This window comes from Macrosteles quadrilineatus, unplaced genomic scaffold, assembly GCF_028750875.1.
Source record: "Macrosteles quadrilineatus isolate MER2022 unplaced genomic scaffold, UCM_ALF_1.0 Scaffold_1__1_contigs__length_201487025, whole genome shotgun sequence".
Taxonomy (NCBI): domain Eukaryota; kingdom Metazoa; phylum Arthropoda; class Insecta; order Hemiptera; family Cicadellidae; genus Macrosteles; species Macrosteles quadrilineatus.
The window spans coordinates 89,393,368-89,408,674 of NW_026542594.1; the positions used below are offsets into that span (position 1 = coordinate 89,393,368).

The 15,307-nt window shown below is 34.1% G+C and overlaps 1 protein-coding gene across 2 annotated transcripts in view; it reads left to right on the forward strand.

Moving 5' to 3' along the window:
• The window catches only part of LOC128985712 (interleukin enhancer-binding factor 2 homolog), a 43,712-nt gene that overhangs the window by 10,359 nt on the left and 18,046 nt on the right, over positions 1-15,307 (forward strand). Inside the window, exons 4-7 of one of the 2 annotated variants that reach the window (XM_054405551.1) lie at positions 737-905; positions 1,589-1,794; positions 10,899-10,979; positions 13,725-13,836. In XM_054405551.1, coding sequence (XP_054261526.1) covers positions 737-905; positions 1,589-1,794; positions 10,899-10,979; positions 13,725-13,836 — 568 coding nt within the window. The remainder of the gene's footprint in view (positions 1-736; positions 906-1,588; positions 1,795-10,898; positions 10,980-13,724; positions 13,837-15,307) is intronic. The other variant, XM_054405638.1, reaches the window with a different exon arrangement.

The window sequence follows — 15,307 nt, forward strand, 5'->3', positions numbered from 1 at the left end:
TACATGCATATAGGCTATAAATTGAAATACAATGATGCAAACAGAAAAATAAATTTCGTTAATGACTTCAATTATTTTATTTCATACAAATGTGGCTTTTTTTTACAATTAACTTTGGCAAGCTTTGAGACAACAAAATATGCGAGTAATAATCGTTTTGGTTCAGCCTTATTTCACGATCATCCTATTAATTGGAAGTGTGTTGGTCAGGAGCAGTAGCTTCACATGTGATTCAGGCTGTTGTTGCCCGTTGTTGCCAACCTTTTAACAAAAGTTCCCTGCGAATCCCTGTCATAAGGCTCCGCTTCGATTTGCGCTCAACCAAAAATAAGTCCGGCTTTCATATTATTACGCTCTGTCTCGTGAACCCATTTTTTGGTCGCCGCTTTGGTCGCACTCTTTGGGACCAATGTCTGGTCGCGGACTGTGCAGTCCCGAGCTCTTGAGCCACACCTTAGTGCTGCATAGTAGGCTACAAATAGTTCTGCATCAAGCCAATTCTTACAGCAGTTACGCACTCTAAAACAGTAACTAGGTAGCTTTGTAGTAAGAGAGAGTTGAAAAAATGTTGCTGATATCTTCAGTAATCCCTCTATAATCCAACAAGTTCCTTCTCTCATATGTTTTGGATTACTGAGATTCTACTGCAGTTTTTAGATATCACCTCATCTTCTGTAAGGAATACTTTATTCATTGATTCCTTCGGTTTGTGATTAAGATAGATGTTTTGTTTTAGCAAGTAGAAGAAGCAAGGCAAGTTGGTTCTTTCAAGAAAGGGACAATGTTGACAGGACACAATGTAGCCGATATAGTTGTGGTTTTAAAAACTTTGCCCACTAAGATGTGTGTAGGAGCTCTTGGCAACCGGATCTTGGAGGATCTCAAGAAAACTAATGCAAATGAAGGTAAATGAAATGTATTAATGTCTATCACATTATTTATTCTTATGGTGAATAAGTAAACTGTCAATCTCAATCAATCAATCAATAAGTAAAAATAAGTAGGCTAAAGCAAAGTAGTTGTAGTTTGCTTGTTTATGGTCATATTTTTATCAAATTTGGAAAATGCATTCATTTCATACTAAACTATTAACATTTTACAAAAAACACCTTTTTACCCTCCCTGTTGCAGCAAACCTAAGTACTCGTTAAACTAATGTTATTTAAATAGGGAATAGATGTGATATTTTTAAGGAGACATTTTAGTGTAAATCCAATCAGGCAAATGGAAATTTGCTTAGTCTGCAGGTTTGCTGCGGCGGGGGTATTTCCTTTTTGTTTTATAAATAGACTTGAAAATCCTACTCTATTTCTATGTCCACATAGAAATAAACAACTTTTCTCAGGTAAGATAGATAGATTCTCATTAGAATACTATAGCCTTACACTTGACACTTAATACAACGTTTAATTTTTTCTTTAACAAAAATTATTTTGAAATTAAGTGAATTTCAAGTCTATGTCAACTAGAAAAATTCATCTCACAAAATGCTCTTCAACAGGCTTTTTTTATTTAAATTATTGTTTAAAATAAGGTATTCACTACGTTCTGTGCCATGTGTTGGTGGAAACCTCTGTTTTTATTTCAGTTTTGGCACTGTGCACAAATGACAAGGGATTCTTTGAAATTAGCAACTCGGAGGCGGCAGTCCGTGTGTTGGTTGGCACCGTGCAGTACAACCTGCGTAAGCTGGACCCTGAGATACACATGGACTACAAGACCTTACAGAACCACTTATCTGCTATCCGCCACAGTCGCTGGTTTGAGGAGAACGCTCATCATTCCTCTGTAAAGGCACGCTAAATGCATTTAAATTATTTGAGTGAATTATAATAAACACCATCACTTTATCCTGTTATGTAAAATAAGGTTATGGTTTAAGGTTATGTAAAATAAGCTATTAGTCTGTACATCACTCCATTCTACTGGTTCATAATTACTTCTAAGGTACTGTATACCCTTAAAAAAATTATTATTAGGATTTTAAAATATTTTTATTGTTGTGAATATCCAAAAAATCAGTTCCGATTCGGTCGACCCGAGCCAATATTTTTCACTATCTGTTAAATATCCGTCTTGGATAGACTGTGTATTTTGATGTTAAGTCTGAAAAACCAAATTGTTATAACCATCATTAGTTTCCCTGAATTACAACATTATGTTTCCAATGACTTAACCGCAGTCGACAAGTAAGTTAGGCGTCTATGATATACTGTATATCAGACAATTAATGAGTGCTGTTGCCATAAAAAATAATCGGATCAACAAATATAAAATACTCTATTAACAACATCATCGTTGTCTTCCATGATCACGGCCAAATTCTGATTATCTCCAGCAGTCATAGAGACATCATCATCGTCTCCCACGGTCACGGTGATGTTAAATTGTTTAAAATTATGATGATTATTAATTAATTAATTAATGATAATTATGGTGATGTTTAATTTGTTTAAGTTGTTTGTTTAAATTGTTTAATCCTGAATATCCCCGCAGTAACAGAAACATCATCACCGTCTTTTGCGATCGCAGCAAAATTCTCCCACCTTATGTAGACATCGTCATCTGCCACGACCGTGGTAATATTCTGATCGTCCCCCGTGGTCTCGGCAATGTCATGAATATTCCCGCGGTACGGAAACATAAATCAACGTCAGTTTCTGTGATTGCAGAAAAATTAACATAATCTTCTGCGGTTGTGTGGACATCATCTTCGACTTCCGCGGTTGCGGCCGAATTCTGACCGTCTCCCGCAGTCACGGAAACGTTATTGTTGTCACCCGTGATCGCAGCTATTATCGTTTGTGCGATCTTCGCAGACACGTCAGGTATTGGTATGGACTTTTTACGATCAATCCTCGACACCAATACCAATGTCCCAGGGTGGTATCGAGAATCGACACATGACTAGTAGTGTTTTACTTTTCTTTAATCCCTTCTATATGACAATTCACAACAACTAGTTTTGCAGGTTGGTTTCTTGAGTGATTTAGTTCATTTGGCGGCCAAAATCAGCAGACAACTGATGTCAAGACTAAACATTCGGGCTTGTTCACTTGAGGTTGTGTTGTTCTGGTTATCACAAGACTGAGTTTATTGCTCAAGTTGCAGGTTTATATTACTCTCACCCTAAATCCTCACCTCTGTGATACGGATTTTTGGCCTATGGTGGCCAACTCTTATTTTACACTTATTTACCACAAAATGAAAACAGTAGAGACTTGACTATGTGGAGGCGGATCAAACGTTGTCAATATAGATCAATCTCTAAAATTACATTGACATAACTTTAGCATCTCAAAAACAATACCTAGACAATTTTTCTAATTGCATTTCTGAAAGATAGTGTGTTGTATATTGATATTATGCTTGCACATTGTTTATTGAACTAACTTGGCCTAGTGATGTGAAATTGCTGGAAATTTAAAATCGAGGAAATATTCCTAGGAAATATTGTTAGCAATCTTCCCACAATTCATAAATTCCTGGGAATTTATGATTAACTATTAGGTAGGTTTAAAACCTCAACTAATTAATAGGTCAAAGCATTAATTACATGGTTCAATTATAAACCAAAAACTTAAATGTATTTTAATAAAATTGTAATTTAATTAGGGGTGTGCAAAGCATAACAAATTTTTGATTTGAAACAACAATTTGATTAAAAAGATTTTCAATTTGATTGGATGCAACTCGATTCAAAGCAATACGGCATTTTTCTATTCATACTTGTCAATGAAATGGATTAACAATAAATAAAATTTACCACATTTGTGTAATGCATATTTTTGTTGATATGGTATTAGGCCTCACCACATACATAACATATGAATTTTATGTGAAAAAATATTTATTTTCAATCATATATTATAAGAACTTGTATTTATGGAAATGTCAGTGCTATTTTATAATACTGATTTTACAAATAAAGATATGTTTTGGTGTAAACAAATAAAAAAATTGTAAAATGTATACTGAAACTTTCAATTGGTTTGCATTAATAAAAGGAGAGGATAGAATCAGACCTCCAAAAATACAAAATTTATCAGCCTAAAACATCAATCTTACTAGTTAAGTATTGAGTAACAATTTTTCAGACTTGTGTTATTATTAGAATGAATTTGGAGTAGCATATCTTGAATTGGCTATGTTTACAGTAGTAAAACATGACTCACACTGCTTACATCAAGACAAAAAACTAAACCTCTCATCATTTCCAATGTCAAAAACAAAAAATTATAAAACAAAGCAATATTTACAAGCAAAGAATTAATTAAATAAGAACACCTTTGTAAAGGATATGCAACATCAATACGCTCCTGTATTGCACATTGCATTGACTTTCTACAGGCGTTTTTCGTATATGGATACTGACTCCCTCATGAATCAAATATTTTGTATATAGTTTAGTTAACTAGTAGTATATAGTATATATACTATAACTAGTAATATACTATATTTTTATATAGTAATAGTTAACCACTGAATTCATGTTGAGTTTGATGCATCGAATCAAATCAAATCGGAATTTCGATGCATTACACACCCCTAAATTTAATGAAATTAGGCTACTGAATGCAGCAAAATAATTTTTTGCTGATTTTTAATAGTTTTAATAATTTAGTTTTTAACTAGGCTAAATAGTTTTTAATACATGCATTAAACATACAAACATACATGTTTAATACATGCTCTTTTACGCCATAAGGAGTAAAAATCATCTGTAGTAAACTTCGATTGTAAGCAATCAAGTGTATTGAAATTATTTATCGATTGATTTAATCGGTTGTAGCTTATTGTTGCATTCTTGCCAATAGTTTGACATATCGATAGTATAATAAACAGTAACACAATCGTAATAGACAAAATTATCGTATTACTTATTAAATAGCTGCTTATTTGTATTTATTTATTTATTCCAACGGTTTCTCCATTTAATACAGTTTGGTACAAAACTAAATTAACAAGATGGCAGGGATTGCAATGATAATAAATACAAGCTAACAATAAAGAACTGGTTGACATAAGAACTATAATTAATATTAACAAATATTCTCTACTGTAGTAATAATGGTAACAAATGATGGGCAAAAGCAAGCAACAATAATAACATTTCACAAAAAATAGACTATGGTAATGAATAACGATAACAAATTATAAACTATGCACAAGCTATAACAACAGACTTAGTTAGCGATAAAAATGCAAAGGATGACTATGACTAGCATGACATTTTTTGTGTGGGTGTGTGCATATAATATGACTATGACATAGGAAAGACGCTGTATCAACACCACGGGTACACCATGCTGGAACACTAACTTTCATGTGTGGCCCTTTAAAGGCACCACCTAGCTTTAGCTTGCTCTACATTCCTTTGACCCACCACCAGACACCAAAACAAAGAACAGAAGTGTGACCCTTTAAAGGCACCACTTAGTGTAATATTTAATGTCATTTACTTCATTATTTAGTATTAAGTTTCTTAAAATCTTAACTTTTGTTCATACACCTTTGTTAATAATCACTCCTCAGAAAGGCTGGCCTAATATTCATTTTCCTAATTTATATAATTTCATTAATATGTTCAATTAATCATTAATAATATTCATTCCATAGCCTATATATATATATATATATATTAAAGCCCACAACCTAATTATTTATTAAATATGTAAGAGAATTGCAATACATCAAAATTTTTTATAATATCATTTCAAAATTAGTCCTTAAGGAATCAAAATTCAAGAAGCAGTGAAACAGTGATCCATGTGTTCAACAATGAATTATGTGAACATTGAAATTGAAAGAGAAGGAAGCCATTGCAGAAGTTGAAACAGTTAGTTAGAAGAAGGAGTCCAAATTTTATCTAAATCAAATTCATTAATATCATTAAGAAGACCAGTTTATATCAAGTTATATCACAGTAGCCTAAACCTCAAGAGGACTCAACTCCATCATTGTTATCTTCAAAATTAAGTATAAACTTTTCTTTTAAACTCTTTTAAATTCAGTACTAATTGGATTTATCTTTTGGACAACATCAAAATTAGATTTTTCATTGTTGGGATTTGTAAGTTTAACACCTTAATTAGGCCTATTTGGACACTATTAAATTTATTAATTCTTAGCATTCAAGCCAGCACGACACCCTACCCTGAGATATATCACATCGAAATTATTTGAACCTTTATTATTCAAACTTATCTTTTATTTCATTTTAATTTCAACCCCACACACCATTGTCAGTCCTTTCATTGTAACGTCAAGCCTTTTCTCATTGCATGTTTGTTCATTTGTTTAAATAAAACACCTTTTGTAATTCATATATCTTTGTTAACTTATTAACTTTAAACATTTATAGAATAGGCCTAGCCTAAATTAATATTGTGAGGTGAGTTTACATTAGGCACTTAAACACTACACATCACTAAACTCAGGCAGGAAGATGCTGTTAAGGTGTTCCCTCGAGTAAGTATTTGAAGGTGTCTATCTTGAACGAGGAAGAAGAGGGCAATATTATATTGGTGTTGTTGGCAATGGTGTTAGAATTTAATTTTAAGTAAGTAATTTAATTTGAAGCATGTGATTCTTCATTACATGTGATTATGTTTTTATTTAGATTTTTCAAGTTGTTATGATTATAAGTTCATTATTAAAATGCGTTCTGAAATACTTTTAAACTGTTAATTCTTTAAATCAGATTTATCAACATGGTGTCAGTTTTTTGAATTACGAGACATGAATAATATACCAGTTCCAGACAAATTTGACTTCACGGACAAGCAATCATCAGCAGAAAATTGGGAGCTATTTAAATGTCAGTGGGAGAACTACATCACCTTAGCACAAGCATGCAGCTCAAAAAGTATGAATCTGACAAATCGGAAGACACAGCTTGCATTATTTCTTACAGTTATTGGTGGAAAAGCTGTAAAATTAATAAATAAACTGTGTAATGAGCCATCAGATGTTGAAGAAGTCATATCTAGATTGGATGACTATTTCAAAGATGCAAGAAATGTAACTTATGATAGATTTGTATTCAACAGTGCTATACAAGAAGCAGGTGAAACATGCAAAGATTTTATCAACCGATTTCATGTGCTAGCAGGGAAGTGTGATTTTAACTCCTTGGTAAATTTACAAAAAAATGAGTTAGAAGAGAGATTAATCTGTGATCGTTTGGTGGCTGGAGTAAAACAAATACGACTGAAGAAACTTTTATCGTCTAAAACTAATCTGTCATTGGATAAGGCCACTCAATTGTGCGTTGCCGATGAACAGTCAGAGACTTTTGCATCCCAAATGAGATACGATGAAAGTCCTATTGACGAGAAGTGTGAAACAAGCTTTAAAGTGCACAATAATAACATGCAGCTTTGTAAATACTGTGGTTGGAGTGTAAAAAACTGTCCAGCATTCGGAAAAGTTTGCAATAAGTGTCAAAAGAAAAACCACTTTTCCAAAGTATGGAAGCAAAACAATCGTGAAGTAAGGCAATTTAGGACAGCTCCCGGATGTAACGATCAACCAAGTTTTGATAGTGGTGATGATGATGTTTACAACGTCGATGACGATTTCCCTAAGAAGCAGTTATATGTTAACCTTCCTATGTGTGTTAAGGGGCAAAACAAGCAACTGAAATGTCAAATAGATAGTGGTGCGTCATGCAATGTTATTGGGATTGGTACTTTGCAGGAATTAGTTGGGAGTCCCAAACAAAAAGAAAGCAACACTAGACTAACGTTTTATGGAGGTGAGTCTCAATATTCGCTTGGGAAAATTCAAATTCATATCTGGTGGAAGAACCGGAGACACAGGCTGACCTTTGAGGTAATTGAAACTCCTCATAATCCGTTACTAGGTGTCCAAGATTGTATAAAGCTGGGACTTATTTCATTTGATGAGATGGTGTTTTAGATAAAATGCTCTGAAAATTCCAATGAAATGCTGTCTACATATCCAGATATCGGAAAAGGCCTAGGATGTTTTGATGGACTGTATGATTTCGAGCTAGATAGATCCGTGCGACCTGTAGTAATCCCACCCAGGAGATTTCCTGTATCACTAAAGGAAGAAATAAAGGAAGAAATCAAGCGATTGGAAGACCTTGGAGTTATTAAAAAGGAAACAGAACCCACTGATTGGATCAGCGCTATGGTAGTGGTTAAAAAGCCAAATAAGCTCCTCATTTGCATTGATCCACATCAACTGAATAAAGCAATCAAACGCTCACACTACCAGGCATCTACTATTGAAGAAGTTGTACCTCAGCTAAAGAAAGCTAAGATATTCAGCAAACTTGATCTAAAGGACGGTTTTTGGCATGTTCAGCTTACAGATGAAGCAAGTAAACTAACAACATTCTGGACGCCTTATGGGAGATATCGGTGGTTGAGATTGCCATTCGGTATATGTTCGGCTCCAGAGGAATTTCAGCGACGTGTTAATGATCAATTTGAAGGTCTTGAAGGCATAATTGTAATAGCTGATGATGTGGTTGTGTTTGTAAGCGGAGACTCGGAGGAAGAAGCTCTGAGAGATCATAACAAGAATTTGAAAGCACTTTTGCAAAGATCTCACGAAAAAAATATTAGGCCTAAATTCAATTTAATTAAAGAAATGCATGATTGGCATGAGAGAAATTAAGTTCTGATGGCCTTAAACCAGATCCTGAGAAAATATCAACTATTGTCAACATGAATCCTCCCCAGAATAAAAATGAACTTCAGCGATTTCTGGTTTTGTAAATTATCTAGGAAAGTTTATGCCTAGATTATCTGAAATCTCAGCACCACTGAGATTACTCTTGAAAGATGACTCTGTTTGGAGGTGGGAAAAGTTACATGATGATACATTCCATGAGCTGGTCCGGATGGTTACATCAGCTCCAACTTTGCAGTATTTTGATATGGACAATGTGCAACTGTACAAATGCGATGCAAGCCAGTTTGGTTTAGGGGCCTCTCTCTTGCAGGGGGGTAAGCCAGTTGCGTACATATCCAGAACACTAAGTAAAACAGAATCCTTTTATGCACAGATTGAAAAGAAATGCTTGGCAGTTGTTTACGCTTTGGAAAGATTTGAACAATACCTTTTCGGAAAACTTGACATTACGGTTGAAACAGACCACAAGCCCTTAGAAACAATTTTGAAGAAGCCTTTGACGTCAGCTCCAAAACGACTGCAACGTATGCTTCTTCGCTTGTAAAGGTTTACATTCAATGTAATTTACAAACCAGGAAAAAGTATGCTGATAGCAGATTTTTTGTCACGTGCCCCTATGATGGGAAACAAGCATCATCAAGATAAAAATGTAGAGATATTCTCCTCTGATACCTTGAGAGCTCTGGAAAAAACAGGTTCAATCCAATACCTTTATGTTAATATTATAAACGTGAAAGTTTGCGTGTTTGTTTGTTTATTTGTTTGTTTGTTCGAAGTTCAATCACGCTTTAACTACTGGACGGATTGGGCTGAAATTTGGCACGATGATAGGTCACATTCCCGATTAACATATAGGCATATTCTTATCTCAAAAATCCTTTCGGGCTCCTCCGCCCCAGTGGCTCTATAGTTTTCCATGTTAACATTATGAGTATTCATATTTAAAGGGAATTTAAGAATTTTGTCAGCTGTTTCAACTAAAAAAGTTGGTTCTATGATATGCAAAAACATTAAAAAGCTATAAGATTTACCAAAAGGTGATTTATGAAAACAGCTAATTTGAACTAAGCAGCAACAAAAAGCTGTGATACCGTACGCAATGAGAACTGTAAAAGTAGGATTGTTTTTTTTAGGATTGTAATTTTTCTCTATTGTTTAGGTGGTTTAGGTGAAGTGGTAGAACATTATGGCTATGGTAGATGTGTAATACTATGTATACCGTAAATTTAAAGAAGCAAAACTGTGTCCTCCCCCATTAAAAACGCAAACCTTTAAGAGTATAACTGCAATAAGCATTTTAGCGAATTTCCCTATAGGGAAGTAGCTATTACCGTAGGTGGCACGGTAAGACCAAGACCCGGGACCGATTTACTTTTTCATTTTGATGTCCCCAGAGGCCAAAAACACCATTCGTTCAAATTTTTATACATGTATATATATATATATATATATATATAGACTTATATATATATATATATATATATATACGTCCGTGAACGCGATAACTTGAGTAATTTTTGTCCGATTTTGATGAAATTTGGTTTAAAGGTGTAAAGCAGGATAAACTTGAATGAGTTCGCGAACCAGCACGATCGGACCATGGGAACGGGGCTTTACGGGGGGTTTTATGGGGTAAAAATTGGTTTTTCTCACTTTTGACCCTCAAAACACAAAATTTCCCGATTTCTCTTTAGACCTTTTTAAAGAGCTTAAAAAAAACAAATAATTTAGTATATAAAAGTATTTTTGTTCAATTATTAGTAACGGAGAAAATTAAAAAAATTGTAAATTTAAAATTCCCATGTTATTCTTATGGAGAATATTGTCAAATGTTGTAGTTTGCTTGTTTATGGATATATTTTGATCAAACTTGGCAAATTTATTTATTTTGTACTAAGCTATCAATATTTTACTCAAAAACACACTTTATTAGTTTCCTTGTAGCAGCAAACCTAGGTACTCGTTAAACCTAATGTTATTAAAATATATTTAACTGAAAATCAATTCAGACAAATGGAAATTCGCTTAGTCGGCAGGTTTGCTGCGGCGGGGGTATTATTCCTATATGCCAACCCCGTACGAAGGACGGGTACTCTGCTAGTCTATCATATATTTAAGTAAAAAGCCAATCAAGCAAATAGAAACTCGCTTAGTCTGCAGGTTAGCTGCAGTGGGGATTTATAATCTTATAGGATATAAGAATGCTTTATTTGTTGTATTTTTTCTAGGTACTCATTCGGCTTCTGCGTGACTTGAAGAACAGGTTTGATGGATTTGAACCTCTAACACCTTGGATGCTTGACTTGCTGGTATGTTTTATTTTGTTTATTTTACTTCTTATATTTTGGTTGTTTCCAGTTCTTTAGATACTATTTACAGGAATCATCAACAAGGATATCGAAATCCCATTTTATAACTAGTTTACAAAACATTATATGCATTTTTTATGTCTAACATAGTCTATAAAAAAACATAGTTCGCTGTTGTTAAGTTACAAATCCCAACTAAATTATTCATGACATAACATTTTCACATAAACTTAACTTAATCAAGAATATTAAACCTATTAAAGAATATTATTACTTAATTTGAATATTTTTATTTCAGAATAGTATTTTCAATATATTATTTATTTATCCTTGCCTCCAGCATTTATTTATGACAGTAATTAACACGTTGAGTGCTGACTGGGTAACAAAGTACAATCACCGCTGCTCTTTTGTTATTCGTTAGATTGAAATATTTGAATTAGTGATGGGACAAACGACTCATTTCAACCATCCGATGTTTCATCCGATGGTTTTGCTTTCTTCCGATAGTCTTCAGATGGATGATTCATCCGATGGTTTTGAGTGTAGTGGGGTGGGGAGCGTCCGTTCTGCTTCCGGAGACAGATAAAACTATCCAACTAGAGAACGAATGGATAAACAATCAGTTCGCGCACCTGATCAGATAGATAGTTTTGGCTATGTTGGCATTTGGCGTTCCTATCCAGCGCCATGTTTCGGAGGATTTACCCGATCATGAACAAATAGATAAATATATGTGTTGCATGATTTAAGAATTAACGTATTGTTATAAAATTATTTCCCTCTTCCGTTTTATTTTTATTATAAATAAAATTAAAATAAATAATTAGTGTTTCCTTAAGGTTTGTTATTCATTTAAGTTACTGTTGTTCTGAGCATGAGCAGATGATTGGATGATTCACCTGATAATGGATGAATAAATAACCCATTAAATATCCCTGTGTAGAAAAATAAGTTAAACAAATTAACTCATCGGGCAAATAAACAAATATTCATTTCACCATTAAATAAAGAACAGTTTCAGTTGTCAAATAACTAATTCGTAGTTTAAACGAATGAAAATGCGACACGGATAGTTTTACGATTGAATGAAAACGTGGAACGGGTGGTTTTACAGACAGACTCTAGATAGTTGATTCAGCTGATTCACCTGTGATAGAATGGATGGTTCATCCGGATGAAAATTAAAGTAACCATCGGATGAATCAGTTGGCACGCTGTGAGGTTAAAATTACCGGGGTGTCGAAAAACGTGTCACCTCACAAATAAAGTTTGCCGGATAAAACAGTCGAAGCGTGGGTAATTTCGTCCAAGGTTCAATTTTTACGTAAATACTAAGTCTAAGCTCAGAAGTGAGTGTGAGTCAAGCAAAAGCTTACTCCAATACAACTCTTTTCATCACAGCTATCACAGACCTAGTAATCGATCGGAAATAAATTTTGGTCCTTCGAGCCGGATAATGCATCGATGGCCAAAAGTCGTCGTAGGGTAAAATAAGGACGCGGGCCGAAATCCCTAACGCCTATTCTAACCCCGAGCGGTGCAATATATAACTATGGCACACGCAACCTAACCGTACGGTGCAATATATACTATTGCCGAAATCCCTAACGCCTATTCTAACCCCGAGCGGTGCAATATATAACTATTGCACGCGCTTCCCTAACGTTCGCTTTAATATCGTACGGTGCAATATATACTATTGCACACGTTTCCCTAAACTTACCTTACTCCGTGTTAGCGGTGCAGCATGTACTGCTGCACTCGCCTAACCCGCACCGTACGAGTGCTGGGTCTTGACTGTCCTACCACCGTACCCAGAGCCCTTTATATACGCTCCTGTGACGGTAGGAATTTTCCAGATATCAGTGCAAAGGTCACGAGTGCGGGTTGCAACGCTCTTGGACGGGTAACTCGACGGTGCGTGCTCGTCCGCCCCTTATCGCTCCTAACAACTGATACGACCCGACGACAACAAAGTTCGTCTCGGCTTTAAACACAAAATATTCTATTGATTTAAATTCAGTATTTATACTCGACGAAATAATAAATATACCTTCGGGTTCAAATTATATTTATATTTACAAAAATAAAACTATTTCCTTAAGTAGAATAACATTTCCTTCTAAATAAAATAAAATCGTCTTGCGAATTAAAATAACGTCCTTCTAAAAATAAAACCCTTACAACGCAACAACCGGATGAATCGTTTGTTTCTATTGGATAGTTCCCATCACTAATTTGAATGCCAATTGCGTTCGCTGTTATGGTGCCGGCCTGTTTGAATGCCTGCCGCACTCAACGTGTTAATTAGTTACTTAATTGACTACCTTATGTCATCAATACTCCAAACAGTCTCAGGTGACTAGTTCCTCAACATTATAGTTTCATTTTCAATTCTCGTCAAAATAGGAAATACAACGTATAGCACACACACACACACACACACTAATACATTATGAACATAGCACATTATGCCATAACATGCACATTATGCCATAACATGCACATTATGCCATAACATGCACATTATGCCATAACATGCACATTATGCCATAACATGCACATATGCATAATGACAGACACAATGCAAGTAACTAATTATTTGTTTACCTTAAGTTGATGTAATAGGAGTAGGACTTATTATTGATTTTAAAATGATATGTTACTGGTAAGAGGTTCTCAATATTTGTAAATGTACTGTAAACCTTTGGTTAGTATAAACAATGGGATGGTTGGTTGCAGGCTCATAGTGCTATCATGAACAACCCCAGCAGACAGGCTCTTCCCATCAATGTTGCCTACAGGAGAGTACTGCAGCTGTTGGCTTCAGGCCTCTTCTTGCCGGGATCTGCCAGTGAGCATTCACAGTTTATAAATAACTATTAATATCAACTATTAATATCAACACACTTTGACTTGAAATTATTGCTACAAATGGAAATTAGCGGGGTTTGAACAGAAGTTTTGTTGGTTGTGTATTTTATCAAATCACCCCTCTGTTACATTTTAATCTAAAAATATAACAGTCAAAGCCCTCACTGAATGACTGATTCATGGCTAATTCTCAAACATCCACACTAGCTAGAACGTTGAAATTCGGTATACCCACTATTCAGATGAAAAATTGGAAAGTTTACTTTTTTATAATGGTTTTACTAAATATTTTTACAAGCCCTTTAAGTTCCAATGCTATTCTTATAGGCGTTCAATTCTTACCAATAATCTGTTTATCATATATCATCTGTTAGAAAATTTGTATTTATAACATCCGTCTCAAAACCTTTGTTTTTATATATTTTTTATCAAGATTTAATTATTCCAGGTTAAGTGATTATGTAAAACAAAACCTTTGACTATTGATACAACTAGACATACTTTAATACTAAACTTACTAGTAGGGATGGACGAGATTGGATTTTTAGTTCGAGACGAGACAAGACGAGATTTTTTATTTCTCATAAAATTTCGAGACGAGATCGAGACGAGATTTCTCTTCTCATACACAATGGGAAATGCACGTTCGAAATTTTTACCTGATTTTGTAACATTGTTAGATGACTGTTTAAATACTAAAATAATGATAATAGGCAAGAATATTTACAATCTTTTATTAAATAACATCAGCATAACATTTTTTTATTAATCACGCCTAACTTATTAAAAATGCCTACGATTAGGAAACATGGTGATATCAGTTAGGATAGATTTCAACTTATCCTAAAATAAAATAAATCATAAAATAAAAGCAATATTAATTTTTATAAAATAGTTACTTGTTTTGACTTTTTTATAGTAATAAAACATTCCTCACACTGCTTACACTTAACAAAACTTCTCAAATGTTATTAAAGTAATATTATTAAAATAATGAAAGTAATATTTACATTAAAAGAATTAAAGTAATATTTACATTAAAAGAATTAATTAAATAAGAACGCCTTCGAAAAGAAAACGCAACTACAACACGCTCCTGTATTGCGGGTATTGCATTGACTTTCTGCAGGCGTTTTTAATTTTTTTTTTTAATTTTTTTTTTTTTTCTTCTCGTCTCGATAAAAATCTCGGCCAAAAAGTAATCTCGTCTCGTGTAACGAGATTGAAAATTTCCCGAAATTTCGAGACTTGACCATCCCTACTTACTAGTAAAGTATTGTGAGCGATAGCAACTGTTATGTTGATACATCAAGGTTATCAGACCATCTCAGTTAAGTTCATTATTTATATTGCATTCTAAATACTGTAATATTAAAATACCCCCGCCATAGCAAACCTACAGACTAAGCGAATTTACATTTACCTGGCTAGATTTCCACTAAAATATTCCC